The sequence below is a fragment of the Lytechinus pictus genome, chromosome 6 (genome assembly GCF_037042905.1).
Source record: "Lytechinus pictus isolate F3 Inbred chromosome 6, Lp3.0, whole genome shotgun sequence".
Classification (NCBI taxonomy): domain Eukaryota; kingdom Metazoa; phylum Echinodermata; class Echinoidea; order Temnopleuroida; family Toxopneustidae; genus Lytechinus; species Lytechinus pictus.
The window spans coordinates 16,502,784-16,520,668 of record NC_087250.1 but is presented as its reverse complement, the minus strand read 5'-3'; the positions used below and the strand labels follow the sequence as shown (position 1 = coordinate 16,520,668).

General features: G+C 40.1%; 2 protein-coding genes across 2 annotated transcripts in view; one reads left to right on the top strand and one right to left on the bottom strand.

The window, feature by feature from the left end:
• Positions 1 to 10,736, bottom strand: part of LOC129263266 (histamine N-methyltransferase A-like) — a 34,577-nt gene extending 23,841 nt beyond the window's left edge. The window contains exon 1 of the mRNA XM_064100435.1: positions 10,526 to 10,736. Within this exon, the coding sequence (XP_063956505.1) occupies positions 10,526 to 10,736 (211 nt within the window). The remainder of the gene's footprint in view (positions 1 to 10,525) is intronic.
• Positions 10,737 to 16,461: 5,725 nt separating this feature from the next.
• On the top strand, positions 16,462 to 17,517 carry LOC129263265 (uncharacterized). The gene has a single exon (XM_064100434.1). The coding sequence runs from the start codon at positions 16,462 to 16,464 to the stop codon at positions 17,515 to 17,517; it is 1,056 nt and encodes a 351-aa protein (XP_063956504.1).
• The last annotated feature ends 368 nt before the right edge of the window (positions 17,518 to 17,885 follow it).

Sequence of the window (17,885 nt, the reverse complement as noted above, 5' to 3'; positions counted from 1 at the left end):
TTCCGCGCGTATCGTTTGCAATACGCAATAATTTTAATGCGCGCAAGGTGGTCGGTTTCAAAAGAGGTGGTCGATATGTGGTGGTCTCACTCAGGCGCGGATCCAAAATTTTGTGGGGAGGGGGGCCCAAATTTGACCTGATTTTTGGCGCCCATGTGTACTTTTCGAAAAATGGCGCCCCCTCCCTCCCGGCCAGGCTAACTTAAATGTAGCTTAAATGCCTTGAATGTATTTTGAATTATCTTATTACATAATCACATAAAAAAAGGCAATTAAAGACCACTTTTTTAATGTGTTCTTGAACAAAAAATCCATGAATATATAATGTAATATCAATGGGAGCGCGAAGCGCGAGCGATTTTGGGGGGTGTCAATTTGGTTTAACTTCTCACCAGAGTAGGCCCTACTAGAATATTGTGTGAACGGGAGCTGTAGTTTCTTTACTAGTTGTTTAGAATAGCCCTTATTAATATCAATGATAACCTCTTGGGAATAATGCAATCTCGAAGCAATCTCCTCATCAGTAGCGAAGCTGTGATTTATTCAGCAGGGTTGCACGGGGGGGGGGGGGGGGGGCTTGTTGAACTTTTGTAGAGGGCACCAAGATAAAACAATAAAAATAAAATGGGGGGTAGAAGTTAAAGAAATTCCGAAATTTTATTCTTAAAAACACATTGAGGTATCTCACAAGGCCTAAATAAATAATGATAACGCGAAGCGCGATATATTTGACATAAAATTTGGAAAATAATATTATATTTCACCATAATCCTTTTCCTTTTCTCTCTTTTTTTTCTTGGTCGTGATTTTTTTTTTTGGGGGGGGACAAATCGCCCATATCCTAACAGTCATTTCCTAGCTTTACTTTATAAACAACATTAATGTGCAATAATCTCATAAGCCCTATGCGAGGAAAAACAATTAAATTTCATGTATTTTGACCTGAAAATTGAAAATTCTGGGCAATGTTTGTGAACCTGAACAAGATGCGTATGTAACTAGATAATTACTACGAGCGCGAAGAAATTTTTAATGTGCGTTCCGACCTGGTCGAAAAGGGACCTGTTAAGGAAGTTTTGCAGTTAGCCATTAAGACAATACATATTTCAACGATTAAATAATGCGAGCGCGAAGCACGAGCTGAACATTTTTGATATTCCAACCTAAAAAATTAGATTTCAAACCCCCAACGGGACATTCGATTCATGTTTTGTCACTCATGAAAAATGATGGGTAGTTTTTGGAATCTTCCTACATTAATGATGCGAGCGCAAAGCGCAAGCAGAAAATTTTGATATTCTGATCTAAAACTGGATAATTTTAGCACGTTTTTAATAAGATCAAGATGCGTATCTCGATAAACATGCATGCACGTGTTTTAGAGTTAGACAAAATCTGGGCATTCTGAATACATTTCATTTTTCATCATGAAAATCAATAATGCGAGCGCGGATCGCGAGCTGGAAATAATATTTGAAATTCCGATATGAAATGGGTCAATTTAAGCAATATTTAAAGCACTGTGTATATAGGGGAATTGTGAAGTGGATGTGGAAAGTACTTAATAAATGATTCGAGCGCGAAGCGCGAGCTGATATTTTATTATTTTTTAAAACTAGGATCGATACATTTTAGGCCTAAGGACATTTTGTCATATAAAAATGATGCCTATCTTTTATTCCTCTTCCTAGAACTGAAATGGACCTAAACCCTTTTGAAAAAAAGTGGCTTTTCTTTGCCATTTTTGTTCACTTTTTAATAGGAATTTCAACTTTTCTTTGGTATCATCTCATAGAGCTACTAAAAATCTATACATTGAGACATAAAAATCAAATTTGATGAAAAATGGACCTAACCCCTTTTGCAAGTGAGCTCTTCATTTATTAATCTAATAAGCCTAATGAGTGCGTGAAATCTGTTGACAGTGCATGAGGCCTGAAAAACTGGATATTTTATATTTTTTGTAATCATGAACAGCATTCATGGGTTGATACATTTATAGCAAATAATGCGAGCGCAAATCGTGATCCGAAAGTTTTAAATGGGGGGAATTCAAGTAGTTTGTTACAGAATATATAGGTACAGTGACGTACCGTGGGTCACGGCATTGGGGGGGGGGGCACCACCACAAATTTGGTGTCACTTAGGGAGCGCGCTCAGTTGCCAGGTATGCTGACCTAACATGCAATGCCATTAAACGGATAAGTATGTCACTGATTAAATAATGCGATCGCAAAGTGCGAGCTGAAAATTTTTGATATTCAGACCAAAAAGAGACATTATAAGCAAATTGTTTGTAATCGTGATACGTACCTGTCTCGCTAAACAAACAATGCGAGCGCGAAGCGCGAGCTGAAATTTTTGTATATATTGACCCCAAACAGGGACATTTTAAGGACTTTATTTTAGGTATCCATTAAGAGTATAAATATCTCAGCATAGTCATCTAATGATAGTGGCATCCTTTGCTGATTTTGTTAGAATTACATCTAAACATATGAAGCACTTTTTGTTGTCATAGTAATCATGATTATCATACGCATCTCACTAATCAAATACTGCGAGCGCGAAGCGCGAGCTAAAATTTTTTGATATTCAGATCAGAAAAATTGACATTTTAAGAACTGATTTTAGGAATTCATGAAGAGCAGACATCTCACCAATCGGCTCGGTGTAAAAATGGCAGAGGCAATAATGGCAGAGGTAAAAATGGCAGAGGTAAAAATGGCAGAGGTAAAAATGGCAGATGTAAAAATAGAGGTAAAAATGGCAGAGGTAATAATGGCAGAGGTAAAAATGACAGAGGTAAAAATGGCAGAGGTAAAAATGGCAGAGGTAAAAATGGCAGAGGCAAAAATGGCAGAAGTGAAAATGGCAGAGGTAATAATGGCAGAGGTAAAAATGGCAGAGGTAAAAAAAATGGCAGAGGTAAAAATGGTAGAGGTAAAAATGGCAGATGTAAAAATGGCAGAGGTAATAATGGCAGAGGTAAAATGGCAGGGGTTATAATGGGAGAGGTAAAAATGACAGCTCTAGGTAAAATATGGCCAGTCTTAAACCTCCATGCAATGAATTGTCAAAAAGCCCCCGCATGTACATACATTAAATAAGAAGTGCATGTCACGGTTAGGCATTTCATCATCATTATGTCTTCATCGGCCTAACAATGCTATTTACGAATTCGTTGGAGGTGTACCGTGAACGCTTTTTAAAAAGAAATCAAACGACAGATTTTTTTTCATTCAATTTATCAGGAGCAAAATGAAACTGCACTATTCTCATTCATCATATCATAACATTCCTTTTTGTCTGGCTGGTTTCTTTATATCTATTTTTTTTTGTTACCTTGGTATTTTTTTTCTTATGCCTATTATTGCCATTGTTGTAAGTTGTTATATTTCTTCTATGCCCCCAGGAGGGTCCGTCAAAGAAATAAAATCATTGTCATTGTCATTGTCATTGCCAGGTTTACCGATGCAAAAAGGAGGAAGAGGAAGAGGACATAAATATTATGTCCTTATTTGTAATGTCGTCTGTACTATTCTTTTTAAATATTTGAATGACAATAAGCATGCGTTCCCAGGCTTGGCACTGAATATGTAACTGATTATGAAAATCAATAATAATCCTGTTTTGAATGGTAAACCAATTTGGGGTCGATCGAGGGGACCGTCTGGTTCAGATTCTTTGCATAAAAGAAGACCCTGAACCTTAACCACTGCATCCAATATGATATAAACGCCTTGATGGTCATAACCCTTGGAAGCGGAAGTACTGTTGGGTATTTTGTACACCATAAGCAGCACCCTCTTGGTAATTAGCTTGGTATGCTAAAATGTAGAGATTTGATACAAATCTTTTATTTTTCAAACAGAAAAAAAAACATTGTTTATTATCTAATTGTTATTATTTTTATTGTAATTCGTTTTCTGACCTAAAAGAACTTCATTTAGTTGAAATAATTTTTGTGTAATTTTCCCCCTTAACCAAATCCCCTTTCATTTTGGATTGAAAACTTTTTTTTCTCGGCTTTTTAACAAACCGGTACCCCATTTTTCAATAACTTTTCAAAAGTAAGTGGTGCTCACTCAAGCGGAAATATTTTTCGACAGTTATATCGTCATTTGTTTAAATGGATCTGTACCAATGTTAAAATGTGGAAAAATCTTCAGGATTTTACATGCGGGGGCATTTTGACAATTCATTGCATGGGGGTTTAAGACTGGCCATATTTTACCTAGAGCTGTCATTTTTACCCCTCCCATTATAACCCCTGCCATTTTACCTCTGCCATTATTACCTCTGCCATTTTTACCTTTGCCATTTTTACCTCTGCCATTTTTGCCTCTGCCATTTTTACCTCTGCCATTTTTACCTCTACCATTATTACCTCTGCTATTTTTACTTCTGACATTTTTACCTCTGCCATTTTCACCTCTGCCATTTTTACCTCTGCCATTTTTACCTCTGCCATTTTTACCTCTGCCATTTTTACCTCTGCCATTTTTACCTCTGCCATTATTACCTCTGCCATTTTTATTTCTGCCATTTTTACCTCTGCCATTTTTACCTCTGCCATTATTACCTCTGCCATTTTTACCTGGCACCCACCAATCAACTAATGCGAACGTAAGCATGGACAGGAAATGTTTTATATTAAGACCCTAAAATTGGGCAATCACTTTAAGTAGTCATGAAAAAGAAGCAAATGTCACTACATAAAACAATAATAACTCGAAATGTGAGGAAATATATTTGGTGTATATTGATTTGAAAACGGGAGGTTTTAGTACAACAGGATTATACATCTCGTTAAACAGTCCACGCGAGCACCAGGAACAATGAAGACATAGGCCCTGAGCAAACTGTTTCATAAAGTCATGAAAAAATGCTTCTTATGTAAAATAATTATGATGTAATATAACATTATAATAAACAATAATTTTTTTTTTTTGGGGGGGGGACGTGCCCCCCATGCCCCCTGGTAGTTACGCCACTGTATAGGTATACAGAAATCACCAATAAAAATGCGAGCGCACATCGCTAGCTCATAGGCCTTCATTTTGACAATCGAGACACCTGAAAAGGAATATTTTGAGAATCTTATAGGAAATACACAAAGATAATAGGTAGGCCAACAACATTTTAAAGTTTCGCTTAATTTCACAAACCAGTTATATTCACATCCTTGTCGGTATGCAAATGAGGAGACTGATGACATCACTCACTCACTACTTCTTTTTATATTTTAGTATATGAAATATGGAATATTCCATTTTTCTCTGTTGTCGTGTGAAACAACGATTAATTCCTCCCTGAACATGAGCAATTAGCATTGTTTAATACTAAATGGTTCAATCAAGTTGGTTCATATTGTAAAATATGTAAAAAATGAAATATTGTAAAACTCTAACAATTAAAAACAAAGGAATTCGTGAGTGAGGGACATTATCGACTGTCTCATTTGCATGTCACTGAGTTGTGCATATCACTGTTTTGTGAAAAATAAGCAAAATTTTAAAATGTCATAATTTTCTGATTTTACGTCCGATTTTGATGAAATTTTCAGCATAATGCTTGTTTGATTTTTCTCTATTTATTCAAATCAACATTTTTTTTTTGGGGGGGGTGGACTTGTCCTTTAAGAAATGAATGCGAGCGCGAAGCTTTTTCAGTTGTTAGATTAGAATATAAAATATTTTCAGCTTGTGCTTCTCGTTCGCATAAAAAAAAACCTGTGAGGTCGGGATGCGTATATAACTAAACAGTGATGCGAGCGCGTAGCGCGAGCTCATTTTTTTTATATACTGACTTAAGAAGGACTCTTTTAAGGTATAATTCCTATTCTAAAAGTTTTTCCTTTTTCTCTTCGTCTTTTTTTTTCTTTTTCCTTCCTTTTTTTTGCGCCACCAGGGGGGGGCAAAAACTTTGCCCCCTGGATCGGCCTATGTATATTGACTTGAAAAACACTAACATTTTAAGGACTTATGTACGTGTGATCGATGGAGAGGATACACACCTCACTAATCAAATCAGGCGCGGATCCAGGAAAGGGCCGAGCCGGCCCCGGCCCCCCCCCCCCATTTTTGACAACCTGCAGAAAAAGTGTACTATAGGAAAAACACTAAAGAAAACACTAAATCATACCCAGGATGTGTAATTTACAACCTCGTATCGGCCGGCCCGACCCCGAAAGGAAACAAGAAAAGGGTAAGGGGAAGAATTGGAAAAAGAACTTTATATAAAATATTTCGCTCGCGCTTCGCGCTCGCATTGCCTGTGCCACTGAATCCCATTCAAGAGGATTAAATGACACTTATATATCCAGATCTGAAATCAATTTGCACACAATATTTTAGCTCGCACATCAAGCTTTAATTATTTTGTTTGTTTTACACAAATTGTTTATATCAAAATTTTCAGCTCGCGCTGCGCGCTCGCATTGTTTGATTTGTGAGTTACCTATCCTTTTTGGAATTCTTACCAAAATTTGTCAAAATGCTCCTTTATCATGTTAGTATATAAAAAATTGAGCTTGTGCTTCGCGCTCGCATTTAATTGTTTGAGACACACAGCTTTTTCTGTATTTAAATAAAAACGCGCTTAGACTGTCGAGTTTTCAGGTCGGAATATCAAAAATTTTGAGCTCGCGCTCCGCACTCTCATTATTTAATTGGTGATACTTGTATCCTCTTCATTAATCACTAAAAACAGTCCTAATTGAGTCTCTTTTCACGTTACTATGATAAAATTTCGGCTCGCGCTTCGCGCTCGCATTGTTTAGTTGGAACTTATCTTTTTCATGATTATAAAATCTCCTCAGAATCTTCAGGTCTAAGGACATAACATATCAAAGAATTTGAGCTCGCGCTTCGCGCTCGCATTATATATTAAGACCACATGAGATACCCTATCTTGTTTATAACAATAAAAACTAACATATACTTAAAACTTCAGTCTCTAGTTAGGACTACCCCCTGAACCCCCCCCCCCCAAAAAAAAAAAAAAAAAAAAAAAAAAAAAATCAGATTATAGCGGCCAATCGAGAAAAATGTTGATAAAAATATTTTTCGGCCCCCTATTGGCGAAAGCTGGATCCGCCCCTGCAAATATTGCGAGCGCGTAGCGCCAGCTGAATTTGATATTTACCCCTTTTCTGACCCTGAACAGGTTACCTATTTTGCCAAACAAACTTCAAACTCGAGCACATTGATTTTTGTCTATTATCGTAAAAACAGGATATTTTAAATCAGCCGCATCAATTTAACCTTTTTGGGCAGGAAATAAATTTCACTATAAACAGGCAATACGAGCAATGTTGCGCCCCTGGTCGAACATGAATTTGCATGGAGCCCCCTAAGGTCAAGGTCAATTTGGCGCCCTCGGTTGAACATGAATTTGGCACCATGTGAAATATCACTTTGCCCTCCCCCTTCTGAAACATGTCGCCTTATGGTCAAACATCAAATTAGCGCTCCCCTAGTTCGAACATCAATTTGGCGCCCCGCTAGTTTGAACATCAATTCGGCGCTCCCCTAGTTCGAACATCAATTTGGCGCCCCGCCCAGTTCAAACATCAATTTGGCGCCCCCATCTAGTTCGAAAATTAATTCGCCCCCTCCCCCTTGTTCAAACATCAATTCGGCGCCCCATAGTTCGAACGTCATTTTGGCGCCGCCTAGTTCGAACATCAATTTGGCGCCCCCTCGTTCGAACATCAATTTGGCGCCCCAAGTTCGAATAGCGATTCGGCGCCCCCTAGTTCGAACATCAATTTGGCGACCCTAGTTCGAATATTCAATTGGCGCCCCCCTACGTCGAACATCTATTTGGCCTCCCTAGGTCGAACATCAATTTGGCGCCCCCAGTTGGAACATCAAATTGGCGCCCCTAGTTCGAATATCAATTCGGCGCCCCCTAGTTCAAACATCAATGTGGTGACCCTAGTTCGAACATCGATTCGGCGCCCCCCCCCTAGTTCGAGTATCAATTCGGCGCCCCTACATGTAGGTCGATCATCAATTCGCCCCCCCCCCCCCGTTCGAACATCAATTCGACCCCCAGTTCGAACATCATTTTGGCATCCCTTCGAACTGAATTTGGTTTCCCTAGTTCGAAAATCATTTCGCCCCCTAGCTCGAGTATCAATTTGGCGCCCCCCTAGTTCGAACATCAATTTGGCGCCCCCCTAGTTTGAGTATCAGTTTGGCGCCCCCCTAGCTCGAACATCGATTCGCCCCCTCCCCCCTAGTTCGAGTATCAATTTGGCGCCCCCAGTTCGAACACCATTTTAACATCCCTTCGAACATCATTTTGGCGCCCTCCTTGATCGAATATCAATTCGGCGCCCCTACATGTAGGTCCAACATCAATTTGGCGCCCCATAGTTCGAGTATCAATTTGGCGCACCCTAGTTCCAACATCAATTCTGAGCCCCCCTAGTTCGAGTATCAATTTGGCGTCCCCCTAGTTAGAACATCGATTCGGCCCCTCCCCCCCCCCTAGTTCGAGTATCAATTTGGCGCCCCCAGTTCGAACATCATTTTAACATCCCTTCGAACATCATTTCGGTGTCCTCCTAGTTCCGAATATCAATTCGGCGCCCCTACATGTAGGTCCAACATCAATTTGGCGCCTCTAGTTCGAATATCATTTCGGCCCCCCTAGCTCGAGTATCAATTTGGCGCCCCCTAGTTCCAACATCAATTCTGAGCCCCCCTAGTTCGAGTATCAATTTGGCGTCCCCCTAGTTCGAACATCGATTCGGCCCCCTCCCCCCCCCCCCTAGTTCGAGTATCAATTTGGCGCCCCCAGTTCGAACATCATTTTAACATCCCTTCGAACATCATTTCGGCGCCCTCCTAGTTCGAATATCAATTCGGCGCCCCTACATGTAGGTCCAACATCAATTTGGCGCCCCTAGTTCGAATATCATTTCGCCCCCCCCCCTTGCTCGAGTATCATTTTGGCGCCCCCTAGTTCCAACATCAATTCTGAGCCCCCCTAGTTCGAGTATCAATTTGGCGTCCCCCTAGTTCGAACATCGATTCGGCCCCCCCCCCCTAGTTCGAGTATCAATCTGGCGCCCCCAGTTCGAACATCATTTTGACATTCATTCGAACATCATTTCGGCGCCCTTTTGGTTCGAACATCATTTTCTTTCCTCCTCTTCCTCTTTTTTTCTTCTCGTCCTTCCCCTCTTCCTCTCCCCTTTTCTTCTTTTCATTTTTTCCTTTTTTTATCTTCTTTCCTCCCTCTTCCTCTCTCCTTTTTCTCCTTTTCTTTCCCCTCTTCCTCTTTTTTCTTCCCCCTCTCCCCCTCCCTTTTCTTCTCTTCCTTTCCCCTTTTCTCCCCCCTTCTCTCTCTTTTTTTCTCTTCTTTCTTCCCTTTTCCTCTCTCTCCTTTTTCTCCTTTTCCTTTCCCTTTTTCCTCTCTCTTCCCCCCCTCTTCTTTCCCCGCTTCCTCTTTTTTCTTCCCCCACCCCCTCCCTTTTTTCTTCTTTTCTTTCCCCTCTTCTTTTTTCTTCTTTTCTTTCCCCTCTCTTTTTTCTTCTCTTCTTTCCTCCCTCTTCCTCTCTCTCCTTTTCTTTTCCACTCTTCCTCTTTTTTCTTCCCCCTCTCCTTCCCCCTCCCTTTTCTTCTCTTCTTCTTTTTTCTCCTTTTCTCCTCTTTTTCCTCTCTCTCTTTTTCTTCTCTTCCTTTCCCCTCTTCCCCTCTCTCTCTTTTTTTTCTCCTTTTCCTTTCCCTCTCTTTTTCCTTCTCTTTCTTTCCCCTTTTCCTTCCTTTCCTTCCCCCTCTTCCCTTTTCTTCTTTTCTTTCCCCCCCTTTTCCTCTCTCTTTTTTCTTTCCTTCTTCCCCCTCTTCCTTTCTTCTTTTCTTTCCCCTCTCTTTTCTCTTTCTTTCCCTCTCTTCTTTTTTTTTTGCCGAAGGGGGGGGGGGGGGGCCAAGGTCCCCTCGGCCCCCCCCCCCCCCCCATGGATCCGCGCCTGGTCTCACTATACTTAAATGCATTTTTAAAGAAAATTATTACAATCTTCCCATATATAAAAACCTCATCATGAATATTTGACTCTTTAATAAAGCAAATACTCTTATATGGTTCGGGGGTATGGGGCGCTTTTACCGTCAACTTTGAAAAGCTGTCATTCAGCGGAGCTTGTAAAAGGTAATAGTACTTGAGAAATGAAATTCAGAGTGTCCAATTTAAATGGTTGAGAAATGTGTCACGAATTAACAAAAGGTGCAGCCACTTACATGTAGCAATACTTGCAGAAGTTGGAATTTATTCATAGATAACACAAATTAGCGGAAAAGCGGCGCGGCGCCTATAGTCTCACTCTGCTATGCCGGTGAGACAAAAAATCACTCGTCGCAGAAATAAAAGTATCGCATGGGTATATGTTTACGCTAGCTACGTTTGACTGTGATTCTTTTTTATTTATCAAATCACTTATTCCTTTGTTTCTCAAAAAAGAATAATCTGCTTTCGGTGTGCCGGATTGGCTGTGTACTTGATATTTGCTTACCCTTCCCGCTGCCTATTCCCAAAGTACAAATCGGGTTCCGAATGCCTGGATTCCTCCTCCTGCCACAAATATCTTCAGCAACTCTAGAAAATTCCTCTTTTGCCCAGTTGTTGTACAGATCGATCTTGCCCGACCTTTTTTCAAAAACGTCGTAACATCGTTTGTAGTGAACAAAGTTCTGACAGATTGATGTCCATGCATGAGTCGCCATTCCGATTTTGCAAGGGTATATACAATTATGTTGCTGTTACACAGATATGGGTGCAGAATGCGTGCTGGTGAACGGCAGCTTCCATGTGTGTGAAATATTGAGAATTGTCATCTATACAGAGTTTAGCAATGCATACAATTTTGTATCTGCATCTATTGACTGTGCAGTATCAGAGCGTATCCCCAAAAAGGACCAACATCCGACAAACATCCCATAGGCTACTGTACAAAATTTGCTATTAAATATGAGATCTTATTCAATAGTTTAGGTTAGGACGTGTGCGTGAATGCGTGAAATATACAACGCGTATACAACAATTACCGTGTTTACACGTGCATCACGAAAACTCTAAATACTATGATGATGATTTATTTGAAGATATTATATATGATTTGATGAAAATTAATGGTACCTTGGGATTGCCAGTTTGTTTGATAGAAGATTTCAACGCAAGATCGGGTTCACTAATAGATTATATTAAAGATGATGACTCTAATATACCTTTTCTGTTAATGTCGTTTTGTCGGCAGAAAATGCAGACATGCCCTTAACTTGTTCTTATCCACCCAGATCTAACGAAGACAAGTTTGTAAATGCTAACGGTTGCAAACTGATTAATCTATGTCAAGCTACTGACATGCACATTGTAAATGGTCGTTTTGGAAAAGATTTTGGCAGGTGCATTAACCTGCGCCGAGGCAAGCACAGTTGACTATTGTATTGTCTCTGCAAATTTCATTGATCATATTGAAGACTTTACTGTTGACAACTTTGAAAAATGTATGTCAGATAAACACAGTCAATATTTGTTTCCTTGAAATATGTTAAGAAAAGAATATTTTTCAGAAGAGAAGAGTCATTACACCAATAGCGATTATGATTCTCACTCGAAAAGAAATATTATAAATGGAATTCAGAAACAACTCACACATTTGCACACTCCTTAGATGAAGATGAAATAAACAAAATAATAGAAATGATAGAGGTTATTAGAAATAAGCCCCAAACTAGTATTCAATCTGTCAATGATATAGTAAATCAAATAAAACAAGTATATTTTAAGTCTGCAACTGTATGTGGTATGTCACGGCAGAAAAAAACTGGCACGACTATTACCACTGCATCTCCGAAAATGAAGCCTTGGTTTGATAAAGAATGCATGAACTTGAGAAAGAATTTCTTAAATCTAAGAAACAAAATAAAAAAAATGTAAAGATGAAAATATGAAAATGGAAATGGAATTAGTTTTGAATACCTTACGCGAACAATACAAAACAGTTTTAAAGAAGAAAAAGTCAAAATATGTTTCTGACCTTCATGACAATTTGAGGAAAGTAAAAAATAATAACATCGGCGACCTTTGGGAAATATCTTAACAATGCGAATTCTAAGCCAAACAATTGCGCAAATGTATCTATTAATTCTTTCAAAGATTTTTTTGAATTACTGAATAAAGGAGACGATGTTGGAGACAAGCGCACTATATAGATGAGGAATCACCACCTAATGAAGCAAATTGTTTCAGCCTTAAACTGAATTATCCAATTTTAGAAGAGGAAATAGAAAATCAATTAAATAAGCTTAAAAATAACAAATCATCCGGTGATGATTTAGTATTAAATGAAATGATAAAGTACAGTAGCAGACCGATGATTAAACTGCTCACAAAGCTGTTTAACTTAATACTGGACTGTGGCAAAGTTCCCACAGACTGGACATTAGGTATCCTTTGCCCAATATACAAAAAGAAGGGTTCAGTGAAAGAACCAGATAACTATCGTCCAATTACGTTGTTAAGTTGATTAGGTAAACTGTTCACATCTATTTTGAATAAACGAATTTCTTTATATTTTGATATTTGCAACCTGATGAGTGAAGAACAGGCAGGATTTCGTGAGGATTATTGTACTCTAAGATCATATATTTACTATTTACAGTCTGATAGATATTTATCTTTCTCAAAATAAAATAATTTATTGCGCATTCATTGATTATAAGAAAGCATTCGATTCTGTAAAAAGAAATTTATTGTGGTCAAAAATACTTAAGTATAACATTAATGGCAAAATTCTCAAAGTGATCCAAAATATGTATGAAAACGCAAAATCTTGTGTTATGAGCAATGGACAACGGTCTGAGCTCTTTGAATTTAATATAGGAGCAAGGCAAGGAGATAATCTATCCCCATTATTATTTCTGTTTCGCGGACATGCGCAGTTAGTGAAAGTTTTGTTTATCGTTTTCGCTTTTCGCCATGTAGTCCTTGAGAACGTTACTCGAGCAGGCTACGGAAGATTGCGGAGCTGAAATATGGACGCTAATTCGTCTGTTTTCCTACAAACAAGAATTTCTGAATGAAGACTTTTAGTTTTGCCACAGAAATCGAATTGATGATTTGTTGACGAAAGGGACATCGATTCAAGAAATTTAGTTCCAACGTAATTGAGATACAAAGCCGTAAAGCTTTATTATTCGATCTGCAAAACAGAAAAGAATGAATCATAAATCTCCATGTATTAACTGCGGGATTAACTGGAATGCTTGAATTAAATACTTCTTGACAGAACAGATTTGTATTGCCTTTAACCTCTTCACGTACTTAACATCAATCTAAGCCTTAATAATTTTATTCCAATTTGCATAATCTCCTTTGACTAATTATCTCAATTACGATTTCTTGGTTGACCTGGGTTTGGAGATAGAAGGGATCCGGAAGTAATGGCTACCGAACAAGCAGTAAAGGATCTGAAGATCAAACGGAGGACAGCGAAAGCTAAGCTGACTCGGTTGTCAAATTGTTTGACAAACTTGCAGGATGGAACACGGAGATTTCGACGAGGTCACTCAGATGTTCCAGGACTTGAGTCTTGCATATAAGGATCTGGAGGCTAAGCACGAGCAATATTGTGAGACGATTGCTGATGACGAAGAATTCATGAAAGAGGATTCCTGGTTGGAAGATTGTCAGACTACCTTCCTCAGTATGCGCAAAAGGTCAAGGATTATGGTAAGATGAAGACTGGGAATTCAGATTCACATAGCAATGCTACTCCTGAAAGGAATAACGATAGAGCGGAAAGGGCTTCGTCATGTAAGGTGCAGATAGAGAGGCCGAAGCTGCCACAGTTCAGCGGTGATGTCAGAGACTATACAACTTTCAAGTCTGACTTTAAACATTTGATTGAATCTAGGTATGAAAAGAGAGATGCTATTACCATTCTTAGAACCTCCCTCACGGATAAGCCTCTTGACCTTATTCGCGGCTTGGGGAATGATTATGAAGCAACCTGGACTCATCTTGATAATATTTATGGAGATCCAAGACTGGTTGCAGATGCTATTGTGTATGATCTTGGGAAATTCCACCCACTCAAGGAAGGAGAAGATGGTCGCTTTTGCGATCTAGTCCATCTAATCAGAAGGAGTTATAATACGCTACAGGACGTAGGCAGAACCAATGATATGGATAATAACCATATGATTTCTGTTATAGAGAAAAAGATGAGCAATGAAGACAGGAAGCTCTGGCTGAGGTTTGTCGAGCGAGAAAGGACAGATGCTTCATTCCATGCCTTACTATACTGGATGGAGATGGAACTTAAGACACGGATCAGGGCTTCTGCTCCAGTGAGAGACGGACGCTCTTCGGCACAACAGAGAGATAGACGGTCTTCAGCTTCAGTAAGCAATGTTGTAGAGGATGACAAGGCAAAGAAGAAACCTGACTTCAGATGTTGGCTGTGCATGTGAGTGAGTTAAAATAGCCAGATGAAGTTGCTGAATTGTCTTCTCGATTCGGGAGCACAAGTTAGTCTGAGAAAGAACTCTGTTGCCGAAGATCAGAAGCTGAGAGGTAAATGTATCACCATTAATCTCACAAAGTGTGGCTGTGTAACTGAACAGATTAGAACCAAGCTGTATCGGATAAAGATTCAGTCACTTGATGATCACCGAATCTATGCAGTAGATGCAATCGGACTTGACTGTATCAACGAAGACATCACTGAAGTGAACGTTGGTGATCTAGCTGAGAGATTCAATATAAGGAAGGAACCTCTTCTTCCGAATAGTGGCTGTGCTATTGATCTACTAGTGGGTGTAGACCATGCCAAGATGCATACTGGAGAAACTAGACAGAGTGGCAAACTGGTAGCAAGGCCTTCACCTCTCGGATGGGTGATTTTTGGAGCTACCAATATGATCAGGCTACCATGAGTACAGTTCTGAACGTTGACCTGAGAGAACTTTGGACAACGGAGTCTATGGGAGTATGCCATAGTCCTGATAATTGCCAGTTTAGCGGTCTTAGCAGACAGGAAGCAGATGAATGAAAGCTGATCAGTGATTCTTGTAAGAAAGTTGGCAATCAGTGGCTCGTCCCCTATCCATGTTGTAAGGATCCTAGTCAACTTCCCGACAACAGGACCAAAGCTGAAAAGATGTTGTTTGCCACTGAGCGGAAATTGGCAAAGAATCCACAACATGCATAGGCTTACGGCAATCAGATAAAGGAAATGGTGGAATATAACTTTGGCCGGAAGTTATCAGAGGATGAGTCAAGGACATATGCGGGTCCTGTGCACTATGTTTCGCATCACGCTGTTATCAGACCGGACAAGAAAAGCACTCCTGTCCGTATCGTGTTCAATTCACTGAATGATTATTGGATGAAGGGTCAAAATTTTCTCAATAGATTATTCGGGGTGTTGCTGAGATTTAGGCAACATGAAGTAGCCCTGTGTGCAGACATATCCAAAATGTATCACAGGGTAATGATACCTGAGGAGGATCAGCAAGTCCATCGCTTTCTCTGGAGGAACTTGGATCAAAATCGGAAGCCTGATGTGTATGTCATGGAAGTAGTCACCTTTGGTGATAAACCTTCCCCTGCTATGGCACAGATGGCATTAAGGAAAACAGCAGAGGAAGGGGCTGATAAGTATCCTGAAGCAGCATCAGCCATCAAGAAGGATACTTACATGGATGACATCTGTGTATCAGTGCCAACAGTAGCTGAAGCCGAGAAGCTTAGCAGTGACATTGACAAAGTGCTAGCAGATGGAGTGTTTAAAGTAAAGGGATGGAGGTCTGATAAGGCTCTTTCCAGAGATCTCGATGAGACAGAAGGATAACCCAGACTGTTAGAAGCAATCAGTGATGACAAGGTACTTGAAGTTGTCTGGGAGAACGACACACATATCTTCTCATACAAGGTTAAGATGAGTGAGAATGCAGTTCACTCAACCAAGATTACTAAGAGAGGTATCCTGAGTCAAGTAGCTCGTATATTTGACCCGATTGGATTCACGACAGCATTTGTAATACGAGCAAAGATTGGACTGCAAAAGATGTGGGAGAAAGGACTAGATTGGGACGATGTTCTCCCAGAGGAAAGCCAAGCTGAATGGAGAAGACTGTTTGAAGAAATGGAGAAACATCAGATTTGAGAGGCGTATAACCCCAGCAGGTGCTATTGGTAGACCAACATTATGTATCTTCTGTGATGCATCGTTAGATGCATTTGGAGCAGTGGCCTACCTCAGATGGGAAGTAAAAGGAGGAAGGTATGATGTACGATTCCTAACAGCTAAATCCAGGGTAGCACCATTAAAACAACTGACTGTCCCACGTCTTGAGTTGCAAGGAACAGTACTAGCAAGCAGACTATATACTGCAATCATGAATGAGATGACACTGAACCTGGATGAAGTAATCTTCATTCTTCATGACAGATAGTCTGATAACCCTGTCTTCGATAAAGAGTAGAGCCAGGAGTTTCAAGAAGTTTGTCGCCACCAGAGTTGGAGAAATTCAGGGCTCAACTAATCCTAGTCAATGGCGACATATCCCAGGTGACGTTAATGTGGCAGATGACTTGACCAGAGGGTTGAATGCAGATCAGTTGAATGACAGATGGCATCGTGGGCCTGACTTCTTACGAAGGCCGAGATCAGAGTGGCCAGAGGAAGCTAAGGTAGAAAATAAATCAGAATCAGAACAGGAAAGACGAAAAGAGCAGTCAGTCATGGTAGTAACAGAACCAGCGGAAGATATCATTGACTGTACCAAGTTCTCAAGTTGGAGAAAACTGGTTCGTGTGGCATCATATGTACTGAAGTTTGTCAAGAAGTTAAAGTCAAAGTGCAAGAAGGAAACTGATACAAGTAATGATGATGCTAATGGCACTTTGACTCCTGATGGCTTACAGATTGGAGAAAATTATCTGATAAGGAAAGGTCAGAGACCTCTGAGAAGCAGGATAGATAAAGGAGAATTGAAAGCCCTCAGTCCATACAGAGATGATGCAGGTATTATCAGAGTAGGGGGCAGATTAGACAGAGCTAAGATGTCCTTTGATATGGTACACCCAGTCCTGCTTCCCTATGAGGATTGGATATCCAGATTGATCACGAGATATGTCCATGAAATTGGACATAATGGAGTGGCAGCAACCACAGCCAAAGTAAGAAGGAAATACTGGATACTCAAAGGACACAACCTTGCAAAGACTGTGAAATTAAGATGTGCAATATGCAGAGCATTTGATCGCAAAGTAGAGACACAAAAGATGGCAGAGCTGCCTATAGAGAGACTAACTCCATACTCCCCACCATTTCACTACACGGCGTGTGATTACTTTGGGCCGTTTCAAGTGAAAGTTGGACGAAACAAAACGGCTAAGCATTATGGAGTTCTGTTCACATGCTTGAACACAAGGGCGGTACACTTAGAACGTGCTGTTGACTGTAGTACAATGGAGTTCATGCAAGTTCTCAGATGATTTTTTGCTGTAAGAGGCCAACCAGGAAGAATCTTGAGTGACGACAGAACTCAATTCATCGGAGCAGAGCGAGAGCTGAGAGACATGATAAAGGGTTGGTCCAAAGACGAACTGAAAGAATTCTGTGCTGAGAAAAATGCAGAATGGGCATTCACTACACCAGGGGCCCCACATCAGAATGGCTGTGCAGAGTCGATGTTGAAGAGCTGCAAGCATGCTCTCAAGAAAGCAATTGGAGAGCACACGTTGACGCCTTTTGAACTGTACACTGTCTTCTTTGACAATGCCAATCTTGTGAACCAAAGGCCAATTGGCAGAATCTCAACAGATCCTGACGACGGTAAATACCTCTGTCCTAACGACATGTT

Bases quoted from the DNA above. Each gene is read 5' to 3' on its own strand.
- LOC129263265 (XM_064100434.1), top strand. From the start codon at position 16,462: ATGACAGATAGTCTGATAACCCTGTCTTCGATAAAGAGTAGAGCCAGG.